We start from the raw sequence: 18,805 nt of genomic DNA on the forward strand, positions 1-18,805 counted from the left end.
AATAATAACACAAAGCTTTTAAACAAAGGTTGAAGTCACACGATAAAATTGACACTTTCAACAGGCAGTAAAATGATAAACGACAAGAGAGACAAAGAGAGGCACAAAAGACAATACACATGTTCTACAGAGAACTGTGTAAGACAAAGAGATAAAGCCTATTTCTGCAAAATAGTATTGCAACCTTGTAAAAAGAAAAAAAGACATGAGAAAAAATTGAATTCTGAAAATGAGAACAAAAATTAAAATTGAACTTAAATCCATGGGAAAATATTTATAGTCATCTTGTCTCTGAAATGAGTGGAGTCCAAATATACTTCAAGACCTGTAAAATACTTTTTAATCACTTCTTTTATAAATCCATATTTACTCAGAGCAATCACTGTTACCGAGTCAAAATGGTTGCTAACATTTGAATATATTTCAAATCCAATGACATGGAATTAGTCTCAGTGTGGTATTAATTTAAGGAAAAATGAATTTAGATTATTATTAATGAAGACTTCTTTATCTTTTTACTTCTTATTGAACTTTAAATTGTATTTTACATTCATGAACCAGTTTTTAAAAACGTTGATTTTTACAGCTTGATACTGGATTTACACAGCTCGAGACTCTCAGCAACATATTGCGTGCCTTATGTTTGTTAGTTGAGTTGACATAAACCATATCTCCTGTTGACAGAAATGCTTGAAAATATTCATGGACTTCAGCATCCATCAGAGAAAAACTCAGCAGTTATGGAAAGCACTGATAAAATTGCTTCCTGTACTTCAAAAACACCAGAACAGCAGCTCTATCACAGCATCAGGATGGGAAGAACAGACGGAAGACAGTCAGACAGACTTTTCTAAGTTAAAATTTATACTATTGCTTTTGTTTTTCAAAGCAGCAGATTAGCTTTAGACAGTGTAATTGAAGATCAAATTTTATTTTCTATCTTGATTCTTCTGCTCTGTCAGTAAAGGCACAGCAACATCTTTGCACTAAGGCTACTACTTCACTATATAAATATACCTGGATAGGTCCCTGACAATCTGCAATCCAGTGGAATCTTTTTCTTTTTTTTAACCTCAGTCAAAAAGGATTGGGAAAAATTGATTTTTCACCTGATCATGCACTAACTGTTCTCCAGCTTCTTTAAAGAAAAGATCTTCCCTGTAACATACCTGTATTTCCCAACTTAACAGAGAGCCAGGCCTGATGATGTAATAAGGTAAAAGTAATTTGCTAAGGCACGTGGTAGTGTATGATAGCAGAGATTTTATAAGCTAATCGGGCTCTGGGCTGCTGATGGATATTTGCCAAAGACCAGCCAATCTGATAATAAGAAAAAGTCCAAAAATGCCAAAACATCAACCAGTAGAGTGCACATATTGCAGTCTAATGTCAGAGGCAGCAAGGAAGGAACTGTTATTAAGGAGAGATTTTTAGAAGTCAATTATGATTATTTGATTTAAACCATATTGCTGCTCACTTGCTCCCCTCTCAAACACATTATAATAGGGAATGGAGACTTAATTACAAAATTCTCAAAACATGACTGTGAACTCAAAATATCTTTCCAAATCCCATGACAATACTATGAAATATAACTTGCTTAATGTATCAAAGGATGTGAAAATCCACCCTTTTGTACTGGTAGATATTATGAAATGTCATAAAAAGCTGTAGGTAAATGCTGAGCAATGTATCCAGTATAAATCATGTCAGTATTAAAAAGAAATCAGCATAAGCATTGTACTAAAAGTTCATGTAACTTCCTGAGTTTAAAATGTAGTCACATAATGAAAAAGTTAAAACATGGTTCATTAGTATAAGCCCCATTCTCCATTATAAATGAAAGCTGAAGAGTAACTTTCCAGACCCAACACTTTTGGGGAAATTTTATGCTTTATTTTGACATATCATTACCAAAATTGATACTTGATTCTAACATATTTTCTTCTCCCTGCAGAGAGCACACATCCTCTCTAAAGCAGAATCTATCACCTTTTAGGTGAGGCAGTTATTGATACGAAGTTTCTAAAAAAAAGAAAAAGTGAATAACTCTCTGCACATGCTCAGAGACTGTGCTTAATTCAGCTTTAATTCAGCTTGAGCGACAAGCAGGAAAGCAGAAAGGACTTTGGTGTGCCTTCCTGAATCAGAAAGTCATTCATGGAAGATAGTTATTATTGTAGACTTCACTATATGTAGACAAGTTAATATGGTCCTTTTGTGAGTTACCCACCACATCCCACTTTTCCTCACTCCAATCAACACTTCACCTTGGGCACTTCAAAGACAGTAATCAACTCTTTTCACAGTCTAAGAATTCTTCTGAGTCAAGGGTAGACATTTCCCTGTTCAAGCTAATTTAAACAGACCCGTAAATCAACCTAGAAAGAAACATTTCCAGAACTAAGTCTGTTCAGAACAAGCCTATTCATTTGTACCAGCAAGGTGCTGATGTGGTTGTGCATCTAGAATGACTGGCATTTAAGTGTTTGTGTGATATTCACCCCAGGCCTTTACTAGGAGTAAAGTGCAAAAAGCCCAAGCTAAAACATGTAGATGTGAGTTCCACAGAGGCAGAGGTTTCAGTCTCAGTAGGTGCTGAATTTTAGGCCCATGGAAATCAGTGGAACATAACTCTTTGTGGGGCAGGGGTGTGCATTTGGTGCTGTGCTGAAGAGCACCAGACTGCTGAGCCAGGTCTAAAACTCGTCAGCAGTCACAGAGTTTAAATTGAGGAACTGTGCCTGAGGCTATCCAATGGAATCTCACTGGAAACAAACTATGGGAAAACAGGTAAGCACTAAAATGCTGGTGTACAATATTATCATGGTTCTCAAAAGCTGTGTGCTGTACAAATGGAAGGCAGTGCAGAGCTGCAGTCTGCCTGTCTCTGGATGGGAAGGAAAATAGAGATATGAACCTCGTGCTGCACCTTAAATTAAAATTCTTCTGATGCAGGACTTGACAAGTTAGTTGCAGAACCATGGTCACAAAACTATCTTGTATCTGTAAGATTTCCTGCAATACTTCAGTGAATCACACATATATATATGTGTATATATATATATCAAAATCCTTTGGTGTGACAACAGATTGCACCACTCTCCATCATGTAGGATATCTCTCTCTGCATATACCTTTTATACATGTCTATATATATACATGTCTTTTCCCCTGACATTCACTAGTGATGAAAACAAAAATACACTTAAAATAATTAAGAGTATTTAGAATTTGAAAATCTGGGGTTTTATCTGGTAGTATGTTTGGACTCTTTGCTCAATGACTTTAAATAAGTACAGAAAATTCAATGGATAACTAAGTCTTGCAAAGCTGCAGAATGCACTTAATTGCACTGTCAGCTGTGTTAATGGGATGAAGGTTTATCCTCTAGGAAATATTTCTCCATTATAAAACTTAGCAAGTAAAACAAGATTATATATATAGTAAACTAGAAATGACAACAAAGGAAAAACCTCCCATTACTTAAATCAACTTATATAAGCCTACTTCCCTTCTATTGCCAAGATAAATTGTTTCGCTTTATTCTCTGTTTCGTTGGGGTTTTTTTTAAGGTAAAATCAAACAGATTTCTCAAGCTGCATCTGCTCTGATCCAAACAAAGAGATTATCCTTTCCCCAGGCTACCTTTATTGGCACATGTCTACCTCCTCCACCACATCCCAGAGACTACTGTCCAGGGCTGGTAGATAGATTCTCATATGGTCACCCCCACCCTCCTTCTGTCAACATGATTCTATTTTCACTCTGCTATGAAAAAACGCTGATCCGATTCTTTTTACCAAGCCAGTTTTGGGAAGAGCTTACAGAACAGTTTATGACAGCTGCTTTGAATGGGACAGTAATACCCAGCGAGAACAAGTGGCAGAAAGCAGCATTTTGTCATCTCCCAATAACCTGCAGCTGACATCATACATCCAATTGCCTTGAGACACTGCCCAACTTCTTCATATGTAATTCATCTCAGAGAAAGCTACATGTCATAATCACAAGCACAAAGGAGATCAAACAAGAATAGTTCATACAGCAAATAGAGATCTAAGTTCAGGATTGAAAACAGGAGAAAATGTGCTTTTGTCCAGAAATGTCTGAAGCACTGAAAAGAAAGGAACCTGGGCTTTTCCCCTTTCTGCAAACAGTGAACGTAAAGTTTACCTTATCATATAAACAAAGACCAACTGCAAAAGCTCAAAAACAGGAGTTGTTTTCAGTTGATACTGAGATTTCCCTCTTGTGTTTCCTACATTTCACGCAATGCTGACGTAAGCAGATGAGCTCCTGCTGTGTGTCACTCCTGGTACTGTACTTTGCTTTTCCACAGGTGGCATAATCTTAGAATTGTCTGAGAGTATGTCACCAGGACACATTCACCCCCACCTTGGCTTTGCTTTTCTTCTACATTCCACTGAAAACCACATTTATTCAAGTATTCATAAGCCTCTTCCATGAACTTGAAAAACTGCTGAGTGCAAACTCATTAGCAGAAAATATGTCATTTACACAACTATGGGTAAATATGAGGTGAGATGGACTTAGGGGGAAAAAAAAAGACTGGAGTAGGTTCTTCATCTCAGATACAACACATACTTTTGACTTAGAATACAGGGTCTTGGCTACCTATATTCTCATACTAACAAAAGGTAAAATGCTGCTCTATTTTTCTTTTACTTTTATATGCTGTCAACATCTGCAAGATCAGTTTTGAGTCTTCTTTTATCATCTCCTCATGTACACAAATCCATTATACAATCCTACTCTTCCCAGTGGCAATCCTACTGCCATGTTCCCCATGGATGGTTGCCAGAAAGCCCAGCCCACATTCCAACTGCTCCTTTTAATTATATGTCACATTCCTAGGTTCTTCTTAATATACTTGCTGGCATCTCATAAAATAATAAATCAAATGTTGTAACCATGTAAATTTTAAATCATTAATCATTTTTCATTATTACTAATCTCTTCCACAACAGCTGTTCAAAATACACTGACTGACATATAGAAAGTCACATGAGTATCTCAGGAATGCATACCTGTGGAAGTATATATGTAAGATATGTCTGAGACAGTAGCACATCCAAAATCACTTACATTCTAAAATAATAGAGGAGACATAAAAAATAAGAGCCATGAGAACGTACTTTGTGCTGCTACATAACCCATGTAAATAAACTCAATTAAAAAAGACCCTCAGCAGCTGATAAAGCAGTGCCTTTTATACACCTGCTCTCACACCTGGATTTTTGCCTTGGTATTGCATTGTCCAAACTGGGTTCACACTGATTCTGTACCTTTAAAAATTGGACTTTCTTTCTAATGAAAAAGTGCCTTATTCCTTTCCCTCCCTTTTCATCTATGAATATGATTAATTCACTAAGAACCTTTTCCCTACTTTCTGTCAGAAATCTGTACACAGTTGGTAATTGCCGTGGATGGAAGAGCTACTGCTTGCTAAGACAGCTGTCACAGAACTTCTTTCTTAATCTTAATTATTTATTCATTGTTTAAAAACATAATGCCTTGCAAATCCTTTGGCTACAGGCAGTGAGGCTGTAGGTAACAAACACACTTTTGTGTTTAAAGAGAAGAAACAAAATGCAGTGACAGATTTAGACTCCCCATGCATGCTTAAACATTTCAAAAGCAAAACTTTATAATAAGCAGTCACTTTCAGGAAAAAATGAAGGAGGCTAATTCCATGAGAATGTTGTGCAGTTTAAATGGACCAACAGCTTTGCTGCAAAGTGGCCTAAAGTGAGGTGTGTCTGTACAGACAGGGAAATACACTGCAGTGTAGAGCACCATCATCCCCCTTTTCTTTGCTCTGAATTCCTCCAGTATATGAACATCATAGGAATGTCAAAAGACAGTTTTCTGGGCTGCATAGGGTTTATTCAAAGATCAGTAACGTTTCTATTTTTGACATTATTGATGTGATCTGTAAGATATGCAGAAAGCAGGGAACGAGGGTGAGAGAAGTGGGGAAAGAAAAGTATAAAAGCACTTCAATAACCAGACAAGACCTTTCTATTTTACAATGATGATCAAGAGTAATGTAAATGCAAATCTCTGATTCTTTATTAAATTCACTAGCTTACCTTCCCATATACATTTACAGTAGGTGCATACAGTCTGTAATCAAAGATGGCACTAGAGTTACTTTTAGGTTGGCAGACATTTTTAGTGGTTTTTATTTTATTTTTCAAAATGTTCCATGTTAAATTTCGGTATCATAGATTTTATATTTGTGGTACTTAAGTTTTCTTGATTTCATCATAAATGTAATGAAATCTGCTTTTGCTTTTTATTTTCAGATTCTAAACTTAATATTTCCTTAGAATGGGAATTAGGTAGTCCTGTTGTTACCATCAATGTTTTTAAGCTTTTTTATGAAGAGGCTGAAAGAGCCAGAAGATACATAAGAATAGAAATGTATTGATGTTCCATGACTGTTAAGCCTATCTCGTTGAGAGCCTAGTTAGGGACTGTGACCCTCCACTTTAGGGATTCTACAGCTGGGAGGGATCACTGTGATCATGCAGCTGACCAGGCTAAAGTTTTTCCCAAAACTTAACTGAGTTGTGCAATTTGCAATATAATGGAACCCAATTTCAGCCTCTGGATCTTCTAAAATCTTTGTCAACCAGATTATAGAGTCTGGTATTAGTAATTAACTTCAGATCAACTAATTAAACCTTTAGTCATTTCTTGAATTAGCCAGATGAACTGAGCTCCTGAAGCCTTTCAGTCTAAGGCACATTTTCATGTCTTCAATGGTCCTGTCACTATCTGTACAACTAAGTGAACAAAAATTAAAGAAAAAGGTGAGAATTAACTTACGAACAGAGAGCTGATTTTTTTTTTCTGCGCTGATTCTAGAGTCCTGTGTTTAACTATTCAGTGACACTTATCTGTTTTCAACTGTTTGAGCTGTGGTTCTGCCTAGTAATTCGATAAACCAAAACATAACCTGGAAATGAACAACAGGCCTTTTCTAGAGAAATGGTGTTGTGCAGACACTCAGTTGTAAACCTATCAATATCTACTGCCTGTACCCTCAGGCTAGGATTTGATTAACTTGTTATCACCCCTCTGCATTACAGAACTCGGAAAAAAAAATTAAGTATACAGTCCTCTTCTTGGCAAGAGTAGCATTTCCACACATTGACAGACTCCAAACCGAGACTATCATGTCCATGTGCAAGGAAAATGTCAGCAACAAACTAGATTTCTGCAGTTGGAATACATTTAAGTGATAAAAAAATGCTTTTCTTCTGCAGCTGCATAAAGCAATGGTTTTGGATGGTTTGAATTAGATGGCGTGGAAACAGGAATCATCACAGAGCTCCCTCTTCCCCATTTCTACAGTCAATCCCTGTATTAGAGGCCAAAACAAGATTCAACAAGCCCTTTGACTTTGGCCTTTAACTATAAATAGTCAGCATATAAAACACATTCTATACAAAGCAGTATGACATATCATGTAACTGAACATCCTTTAGTTCTACTGCTCTCACTACTCAGGTTAGTGTGCTTCTCCAGAAACACATGGTTGCCTGACCTCTGTATCCCTTTTCAACCATTTTTTTTCCCCCTTAGCAGTTCTAGAATGAATTAATTTACAGACAGGCTTGATTAAATAAACATTAGCACCTGCACAAAGAAGTGGTTTGGTATGTTTAGAAGCTTTAAGCACTTTCCAAATCTTTTCAAAATATCCCGCCTTGATCATTTCACAACCTTCCAAATAATCTCTAGGAAGCTCTGTTATCTTTTAGTCCCTAGTTTAAAACATCACTGTATGATTTTTGGCTTCTCAAGGTTCTCAAGTCAGAATCCTAACTTTGAAGAGAAGCTGTCACGTCAACAGCTTCTCTTACCAGCCCAACCTATCTGAATTAATTCTCCTTCCATTTGTGATTACCCAATATCCTTGCATGAATTACCACAATTGCTAGCCTGGAATGTATTCTGAGGAAAGCATTTAACTAAAGTCTTTTTAGCTGTCTTTTAGTATAGTTAAAAAGGGAAGAGGAACCACATAATGAGATTAGGCAGCCTTCTACAGACCAATGACACACATACTGCAGACATCGTTGGGAAACTTTGGTGCTTTCCTTCTTAATTTTTATTTTATTACTGGCTTGAGAAAAATAAATAGATAGGTGCTGCACAAGCACTGTAAAAATACAATTTTGTGCTGTCTGATCAAAGGGGAGTGGTAAATGGAAAATGAGTTAAGTGTGTCTGAGTTCAGTTTGCATTGCCAATTTTTAGACCTCAGTCCATCACTTCTACTATCCAATGTAGCTGTTAGTTAGTGCTATGTGCTATCCAGCACCTATGGCAAATAGGCAAGGGAGTAAAAATTTTAATGCAGGTTATTCCTTCTAAATATTATATGAAAACTCACAGCAGCTGTGTATAGAGCCATAACAGAATATACACAGCTACAAATATTCCCAGAAGCTTGAAAGCAGAAATCTAATAAAATATTCCCCTCCCATCTACCCTATGTCTTTCACAGACACATCTAGATCTCAGCGCTGGTAGAATCCAACTGGTAAGAGGCAATGTAAGCTCTGATCAAATTACTTGAAGATTCTGGAAAATAATTCATAAGAATAAACATATTCTGTCATACTCCATGGCAGAATTCATGACAGTCTAATATGCAAATCATTGACCATAATAAATTGCTAAATTGCCACAGGACAAAATATATTACAGAACTGTCACACTTTAAACATTCTTCCACTGAAATTTCACTTTTATTGCCAACTGGAAAACACAGATAATACACAGCTAATCAACAGCTTCATTTTTAAAGCAAGGATGTTCCTAAGTTCAGCCAGTGGAATGATTAAATAAAATAGCTTTTTTCTTACCCTTATTGTACATGTTGGTTGGTACTTGGACATCACTCAGACTGATGTTCACAGGCAAGTTATTGAAGTGGTCATTTGGCACCAGAATGAACTCCTTCCCCAGCTCCAGGTAGTTTCCTTCTTCATCTCGTTCATTTATGAGCACAGCATTGAAGTATTCGTACTACAACAGAAACCCACAGTCTGTATTCAGAACACACATTCAGCTTAAAAATCTGAATAGTTTAACATATCTATCAATCCATTGATTAAGCCCTGACATATATCTCTGCCTAGAACAGCAGAAAAAGAAATTTTTACCATCCCTCAGATTCCTTCTATAGTCCTAGTACAGATACCTTTCTGAAAACAGATTTGTCAATATATTTCAAGAAAACCCCATATTACCTCAGTTCTGGCTGCCCTGAAAATATTAAGGGCAGTCCAACAAAAACTGATTGTAAATAATAATATACATTATTTTTAATACAAAGCTTTCTAGATTTAAATATTTTCCTGGATGATTATTTAATGATGATCTCTTTGTTGAGCTTATTTCCACCAGTTCAAGAACTACTATCGTTGCTGAACTTAGGACTTCATGAACTAAAAAAGTGTTTTTACTTCATAGGAATATTAACTACAGCTGTAGTTGCTTACCCAGTGTATATTGACTGACACTTCCTTAAATTATTTTCTTCATGCTGAATTTTAGAAATGCTTATCATAGCTGGTTTTGTAAAATTATGCATACTTTAATATGGACATATCATCTTCATAGTGACTTATTTTGAACAAGAAATTATTGTCCCTATGTTAAAGATTCCTGAGGAGTATGTGGCCTATTTTGTACAGAATTATAACGAGATAAGTAAAAGTAATTTAGATAAAATTATGGATTTCTTTATGACCTAGTTTAACCAGAAATTCGATCAAGCTTTGAAGGCAACAAACAGTGCAGACTACTTTTTAACCTCCTAAATAACCTTAACCCTTGGCAAGAGTTTGTGATGTGTTTCTTAACATGAAGAGACTAAAGTTTAGCATATTTGAAGAATCACAATTATTTAAATATGAGTTTCTGCCCTGACTATCCATTTGAGAGTAAATGCATATAATACTTAAAAATAAATCTATGCATTCATAGATGATACTTATTGATACGATCTGTACAAGGAAAAATACACTCTTTGCAAAGCTAAAACAGACCAGCAAGTACAAAATCTTGCCGGGCTTTTCACAGCATTCTTTCTTAGTGTGATACACAATTCATTCTACTAAACAAGAACCAGTTAAAATCTTACAATCTATACACTTCCATTAAAAGGCTTAATTATTTAATCAGTATCTTAAATGGAAGATTACTTGGAGAGCAGCTTTCCTTACCCCTCTCTTTTAGCTTTTGGTTTTTCAAAATGGCCAACCCATCACTTGAATTTAAAATGAAAGCAGAGTACAAAGGAGTTCACTGCATGTCAGGTTTGGAGGACCTTGTGTGTATGACAGAAATATTCAGACAAACTCAGTGTTCCCCATACCATTAATCACATATAACAAAGGCTGGGACACATCAGTGTTTGAAATTCAATTTAACGGAAATTAATCTGACATGATTAAACATCTGACTTTAAAGTTATTCCACTGGTTTATACTGAGATGAGCCAAATAGTCTGCTGCATACATCTCATGAATACATACAGCTAATGAATCCTAAGGTTCTAGGAAAAAAGCACACAGTTGTACTGCCATTAACTAATTAATTCCTAAAGTTATTAGAATTATCCAACACCCTTCTCTCTCCCATTTGATGGATTGTCACTGTTATACATTTGATTCCTGTCATACCAGAACCAAAAGGATGGAGAGACATGATCATTCCCAAGAAACACCAGTTCTTATCCTATCTGGGAGAAACCTTCTCTATCTCTGCATATTATCCAGTTTCATGGATCATGAACTGCACTGTATGCCTGCCACCCACATGGGACAACAGCTTTTTACTCATCTTTTCTGCAAAGCCAGAGAGACATGGCAGAAGACTGGAAATGCCACTTCTTTCCCATCCTAATAAGTAATAAAATATTCCTTCCAACATTAAGCAATGCACTAATGACTGTTGTAAAGTGCAGTTCTACTCCAATTCCAAGCAGGGAAGAAGTAAGCTGTGTAGCTTTCCATGATATATCAGATACTATCTAAGTCTGGAAGAAAGGCTGATATTTCATCTCCTGGGGGTACAGTGATAAATAAAATTATATCTTTCACACTTCTTTCTTCATCCACCTCTCTCTTCACAGTCCCTGGACAGCTGAGTTCCCTTAGGGTGAGGATGATTGTTTCATCTTCCTTCTAAAGTGCTTGTTTTCTTGTCCTTAAGGTCATGGGTTTGTTTCCCTTTTTCTCTGTTGAACATGCACATTCCACCTCCACAACTGCTGAAACCACAGATAAGCCACTGTGCTGTTTTCATGATGCTTCTTGGCTTTATAAACGTTATCAAGATTGTTACAGAGAAATGAAAGGAGGGTTGTCTTCTTTTTTTCTTATTTAAAACCACCATTGAAAGCATTCACAACACCTACTAAATTCTAAGACAAAAGTTCAATTCAAATATTATGCTTTAGGAGAAAGATGACTAAGCTTGATAAGATTCTGTACTGAAATGTGTAGCAATATACTGCTGTTCTTTAACTGAACTTAAGTTACATATCATGAAATAATTTTTACAGTAATTCACATGCAGACTTAGTGATTACAAGGATGTAAATTTTACTTGCACATGGCTTTTATAATAACTTGCAAATTGAAGGAAAAATGAAAAAATTTCAAGTAAGTATGTCAGAATATACATGAAAGTACCTCTAAAAGAGCATTATTTTTCCTTTCATTCAGTGGGCTATTTCCTTTTCCAAAGAAGTTACTTAGTAGACTTCCTCCTCCATCACATTTTGTAAGTAGCAAGGCTAGCTAAGTATTAAAATCTGCTCTATAGTCAAAAAAAAAAAAAAAAAAAAAAAAAAAAAAGAAACCACTTATTTTACAATTAAGAGTAATTAGGACTGATTGTTTCTTCAGTTTATTTAGTATTCATTGATTTATTGGTCTGAGTCTGTATTTTCTCTTTTCAATTCCACAAGCGTATACAAAATAAAATTATTTAGGGGGGGAGGCTTAAAGCAAATTGTAGCATAAAAATAGTCCTTATGGTACTGTGGATAATTACCATTTTCCTGAGGAGGAGGGGGTCTGTTTCATCTATGGGGGTTGGCTTTGGTTTGTTGAGGGTTTTTTTGCGAGTGAAAAGCCTACAAAAAGAACCATGTTTAATGCAGTCCTGCAAGTTCTAAGGGTTAAACATCAGGTAATAAATACAGCTCGAAAAAACTACTGAAAAAGATCAGCATTTAAAGCAGAGCTGTTATACAGTGGCTTCTTTTGGGCACTTCTTTTCTGAAGAAATTATTGAGTGTGACAGCTGAAAGGTGATAGAAGAATATTAAAAACTGGAGAAAAAATATTGAAGCAAATCCATCTGGCATTCTGACACTGCATTCGAGATAATGCCCAGGAGAAAGAGGATAAAGTCCTGTTTGCTGACAACACAAATACTCCACCTAAGCTCTTAGAGAAAATGACTTCAATTTAATCTTGTCAATGGAGGTCAGTCTTTGATGTAACCTTAACTAGGTGAGTTCTGAGTGCACAGAATATAACATGCCAAAAAGTTATTAGTCTAATAAATAACAAGGTAATTATCCAGAGTGGGAGCAGAGACAGGCTCTACTGTGACTTGTCCAACAGGTGAGTTTGCATTAACCTTACATGTAGACCTACAGGTGAGCAAGGAAATGTCATTCATGTTATCTGAATCTTTAGATCTAAATATCAACATTTATACTTTATATATACTTTTTTATACTTTTGTGCATTTAAATTTGCTCAAGTATACACACTGGGGGTTTTTGCTTGTACATTCCTTAGCAGCATCTACATCGTTCTGCGGGTTTGTTCTACCATTACGAAATCCCACATTGTATCAAAATGAAGAAGACAGAGTAAGGCCATAAAAACTGGAGACAAATAACAATCTTAGCTTTCATTTTCACCCTTGCAAAGAAAGCCTTCCCAATGCAAGGCAGCATAAACAGATCAGTGCCCAACAGAACAAGCACTGGACCATTCAAGCAAGGAGTTGACCATATCTGAGACATCCCAAGGAATCACAGATTCTAATAGTTTGTAGAACCCCCGACTGCTCTGGCATAGTGCTGTAATCAGAGTAGGTAGAGACTTGTGGGGTTGTTAGGAAATCAGTCACAAAATTGGTTTACAGGATCATTCACACTGACAGCCAAAAGCAAGTTTGTTTTAAAAAAAAATAAAGATAGCTTCAGCCACAGTAAAAAAGTGGGTGCTGTATGATCTCTTAGGATGGCTGCCATGGACATATGTTAATTATGATAAAAATTAATCCATTAAAAATATATCAAATTAAAACTGGGGAAGAGTAAAGTTTGTGTTCTGCAATGAGAACCACGGGGTTACACGGGAGAAATGATGTGCAGGGTAAGAAGGAAACTCTGAAGTTTTCTATTCCAGCTTAGCCAATTATTTTGGCATAATGTCTCAACTAAATGAGAACCTTGATTACAGTGGATACTTGGCTGAAACAAGACTTCAGTAATTTAGCTATAATATTGGAAGTTATTGTATAAACTGTGGTAGATGAGTGACATTCTATACTGCCATTTACATTTATCTTTCTGTAAACAAATATCTCATGATGCTTAAATTATTTATCAAATATTTGTTAACACTGTAAACAGTATATTTATTTAAATATAAATATTTACTGTTTAATTTAAAAATACATTCTAATGCAAAATTGCCTTTGTAACTTAGAGAGCACTTGGCACACAAGAGCAAACACGTATCAGTCCAGCACATTGCATTTTAAAATTAAGTATATTGGTTTTTAACACCATGAAAGAATACAAGCCACGATTTTAGTTTGATATATTTTTTCTATAGTGTAGAAATTATTTTTATCAAGACAGCATTTAAAAAGTCTCATTCACAGAGGGCTAGAAAGGTGTAAGAATTCAACTAGGAACAATTTGCACGAAAGGGTCAGCACTGGAGCAGTATTGGGGTTACATTGATCATTCTTAACTATTCAATAACCATTTTCACAGAGTTTCTGCAGCCTTAAAACTCATCTAAAGAGAAAGTTGAATGTATCTGAAAGATACTAAATTAAGGAAAATTTATGGTATTTGCGTTGAACCTCAAAATGCTGCAGCATCAGAGAGAAATGAAGTAGCAGCAAATAACATGGAAAACAAAGGGGAAAGCAAAACTTAGCATTTAATAGCACAGACAGCTAGAAATGAACAATAATTGAAATATCTATGACAGTTTCAACAAAATAGCTCTTATCATCAATGAGTTTAAAAAAAAAAAAAAAAGGAAAAATTTATTTTCTCAAGACTTTGAGGACACACCTCTAAAAGTAGGAATACATCTCTAAAGAGAACAGAAATGTTCATGATAGGTAAAAACCAAAATGAGAAATGCTATCCACTCTGAGGGAGGCTTTCCTACTACATAACACATTGACAACAGTCTCCACTCTAGTACTCATGTTAAAGAAGAGGCACATGTCTGAATACACATCAGTTTTTAAGGCTCAAAGAAGTCTCTTCAGACAGTTGTGCAGTAAGGAGAATTTATGTTTTGAAGTATATGATTAAAGATTCTGTATTTAATAACTTAGTCTGTTTAGTGAGCAAGTATAAAAGGTCATAAAAGCAAACTGCCTCATTCAACAGAAACTTCTGAATTTTAAAAAGCTTTTAAATTTGAGAAAACAGCATCACTTGTTGTAAGATACAAGCTTTATCATGTCCAATTATTCTCTGAAGGTTCCTCCTTGCTCCTCTGCAGAAACATGCAACACTTTTTTTCCTCCCCTTTTTTAATGTCTTTATTCAACAGCAAGGCTCAAAAAACAGCTGGGATTTGAAATATTGTCATTAGTCCCTCTTTAATTATGGAAGTTGTACAGAAACATTACTTGCATCCTTGAAAAAATACTAATCTGTTTCATACACAATCAAATTGAGATGACCTTTCCCCAGGCTATATATTCCTTCCCAATATGATTACTCTATTAAAATTGCCTTAAAAGAGGATAAATAAGTAATAGGTTATTACAGTATAAAATCTATTATAGCAGCATGTAAATTGATAACACATCAAGGTCTCAGAAGTCTTGTAAGGATTAACTGATTCATTGAACATGGCAAGTAATAGGTAATTATAATGGCTATTTTAGGTCACCCACTAAAGTTAAAAAACATCACTTTAAGTTACCGGTTTCAGATGGAGCCTCCTTTTCCTTTACAGATAAATAGCTTCAAAAATATTTGTTTTTATATACAAAAGTTCTTGAGAGTCTCTTCTTTGTCACAAGACTGAATAAAAACTCTTTGGTCACTCTAAAATTTAGTAAACAGAACAAGGAAGGAGGAAAGGTTTCCATAATGACCTTTTAATTTGACATTTTGGACACCTTGATGAGCTTTACTGGACATCTAAAGCTTTTGTTCTGTCTAGAAATACGAGTGTTCAGTGTGTTCATTTTCATACACATAAAAACCTCCAAGGAATACTTTCTGCTAAAGAACAAAACAAATCCCTACACCAGTGACACCATAATTTTTCCCTTCTCCCCGTGGGTGTATGTCAAAAAGATGCCATTGGCATGGAGGAACAAGTTCAGAGCCAGGGATCACGGTCCTACAGAGCTGGAATAAACCATGGAATTCACTGCATTCAAGTGCATGGTTTATTTTCCATGGTTTATTTTCCAATTCACTGAAAATTTCAAGAGCAACTTTAATCAAGAATTTCCTGACTTAAAAGAATCACCAGAACACAGCAATGGTAGAGTGAATTTGTGAAGGTTGAGCCTTTCAGACCCACATAAGTACCAGCAATACCGGAAGGCCTGTGGCGCAGTCACTGAGCTTACACTCAAACACTGGGAGACAACAAAAAGACAAAAATCCCCAACCTGGAAAATCTGCCAGTATAGTAGTGTTGTCTTTTGATAACGTTTATCATCTCTTGCACATATTACTGAGTGAGCATGGCAAGAACATTCCTGGGGCTGGGGCAGCCCCTTCTCAGCTCCATCCAAAATGCTCCCTCCTGCACTCCCACTCTGGCCTTGGTGCAGTCAGAGCTCCCTTGGCTCTGCACTTCTGCTGAGGATCCTTCTTCCCAACTCACTCCTGATGGACATGGCAGAGAACTCTACACTTAATGCTTCCAATTCAGAAACACACTAATAGAAAAGGCTCATTTTTCTTGCTAATAAACATGAGAGGTTCTTTAGGCTTTATTTAAACAACACTTTGGAAGTAGCAGCAATTAACCTAAAACTTTTCACTCCAAAAGGACAAGCTCTGTGCCAGATCAAAGAAAACAAGGGAAGACTAATAAGTACTTCTAAACACTTCAGGATGTTAAAACACTTTTGAACACACTTGTATCAAGCTTGCCATTACGAGAGTGATCCTCCCTTTTCAGACTAGGAAAACTGAGATACATTACACGGTAAACCATGACTAGATTAATAATATTTTCAGAGCATTAAAAATCTTCACCATGTCTCATTTTATTTTTAGATTAGAAGTAGTATCCCAATGCGGGATACCAATCACAGATGCAGAATACTTAGAGCAAAACACACGCCAGCAGGTTGTCAGGATGTCTTTCTTCTAAATTCCACTAACTCAAATATTTCCCAAACCAGTTTTATGGGGTTGACCTTTTTAAACAAATTATAACATTTGTGTATCATTAGAGATGCAAAAAATCTGCAAGATTTTAATTCATTTTAATATCATTTTTATTGCTGTCTAGAACCACAGGATTCCTTCATTTCTCTTTAAAGCCCTACAGCTAATAGCAAGTTAGTGAACAAGCAGGATCAACAACTTCTATGAAGTAATTCTGTAAAAGAATATTCTGTCAAAGAAGATAGCAAAATGACAGACTTGCTTCAAAATCAATACACTAATATTTTCTGAAGTTTTTTCATCTTACCACCACAAAGTAACCAGTGAATGGTGCTCAATATAGAACATTAAAAAAACCAAAACCATCCATACAGTTTAAAATGCGCTATAGAAAGAGAAAAGCAAACTATTTCACGAACAGATAAGATGAAAACTTTTCAAGTGAAATCAGTGCTGTTCGTGCATGTTCAGCTCATCTGACACATTCAGGTTGATAACAACCTCAAGGCTGCTTCTAATTATCAGTGGAGAAGTATCTGAGTTCTCTGTGCCTTTTTACAGTCGTATGCCCTAAGTGCCTCATTCCTACTTACAAGCAGGAGGAAAAAATATTTCTCAAGCTCTGCATCTTCTCTGTCTCCCATGAGAAGCAACTTTAACCCAGACTCTTCAGTCTAAAGCATGCATATAATGCTGCTCTGGACTCAGCAAGAGTTGTACTGCCTCCTACGAGATGTGCCCAGGGTCAGGACACAGCCTATATATAGCATTGTGCTGGGCTGGGGGTTAATAACTATTCCCAAAAATACAGACAGGAACAAGCAGTTCAGATCCAGCAGTCAACATCAGAACACTAACCGTGGCTCTGAATGATGAATTAAACATGCACTTTACCAGATTTATTTTTTTCAAACCAACAGGGGATAATCAAAATAATTAAATAGTGAAGAACTCGAACAGAACAAAATTTCATGGTGCTCACTGCAGTCCCATGTTTGTTTTGTTACTCCCAATCACCCACCAACACACAGGAGGTTAAATTAATATTATTGACTACACAAAGGAAAGCAAAGAACACGTGCAACATTATTGAATTTATTTGGGAGTAAAGTGAGAGATGAGATGTTGAGCAACTGAACATATACAAATCCTCTTCAAATGATTAATGACTCTCTCAAGCAATATAGAAATTTGGTCATCTAAGCCCACAGTTGAAATAACAAAACCATGATGATGAGTTAATTTAATAAAAGAAACACATGTCTCTGGAGTGAGGGGGAAGGGAGGCAGGAGGAAGGACAATGGCATCTATTTTATTCATAAAATGAATTTGAAGTGTTTAAAAACATCTCGCAAAGAGAGTATGCAAGTATCACTTCTCTGATTCCTTAAAATTTTGTTCTGCACTGATTGTATGAATAAAGTTTTAGAAAGACACAAAGAAAATACTTTTTCATGTCACACACTACATCTTTTCTTGACTTCATTCAGCAAGCATGAATCCTAGATATAGAAACGCAGAATCCACATAAACCAGCTGAGGCAGATTTGCATCAAATACTGGTTTATATTTGCCCTGGGAGCAAGCTGAGGGGGTGAGGGAGGGTGGAAAGAGGGGCAGGTTAAGAATTTGGATATTGAAAAATATCTGCATGGGTAAAATGAACACCTGCACACTATTCCAATTCTGAATTTGTGTGAATAAGAGAATGGTAGAGCCCAAGAGTTAAGTTTATGAAATATGAAAATGGTTTCTTTATGTTTTCAACTTCTAACCAACTTCTAACCATTTTTCACATCAAGCAAGGACAGGCTAACAATGATAAATGTAACAGCATCAACAGAAGAACACATACAAACTGAACCTGTCAGAGTAACATCACGAAACTATCTGGAACCTGGACAATTATTTCTTCACTATATTAAAGTCTCATAACCACAGAACAATTTCCTAGTTCACTCACTGTGCTGTAAACTGCATTGCTATTGTACTCCTGCACATAAGTTCAGAGTTTTGGCCAAACCAGAGCAGAGTGTGAGACTTTCTGAATGCAACTGCAAAAACCATTTAGATTTTCAGAAACACCACTACCATTTCCATGTTCCAGGTCT

General features: G+C 36.0%; 1 protein-coding gene across 9 annotated transcripts in view; it reads right to left on the reverse strand.

Annotated features, from left to right (window-relative positions):
- Window positions 1-18,805, reverse strand: part of CACNA2D3 (calcium voltage-gated channel auxiliary subunit alpha2delta 3) — a 482,761-nt gene that overhangs the window by 228,284 nt on the left and 235,672 nt on the right. For all 9 annotated transcript variants that reach the window (XR_007908333.1, XM_051811537.1, XM_051811536.1 and 6 more), the window contains one exon: window positions 8,907-9,069. Coding sequence is in view for 8 of the 9 variants with exons in the window: in XM_051811537.1 (XP_051667497.1) it covers window positions 8,907-9,069 (163 nt within the window). In the remaining variant the exon portion in view is untranslated. The remainder of the gene's footprint in view (window positions 1-8,906; window positions 9,070-18,805) is intronic.

The sequence above is a fragment of the Manacus candei genome, unplaced genomic scaffold, assembly GCF_025592945.1.
Source record: "Manacus candei isolate 608988 ecotype Guabito, Panama unplaced genomic scaffold, ASM2559294v1 h1tg000082l, whole genome shotgun sequence".
Taxonomy (NCBI): Eukaryota; Metazoa; Chordata; class Aves; order Passeriformes; family Pipridae; genus Manacus; species Manacus candei.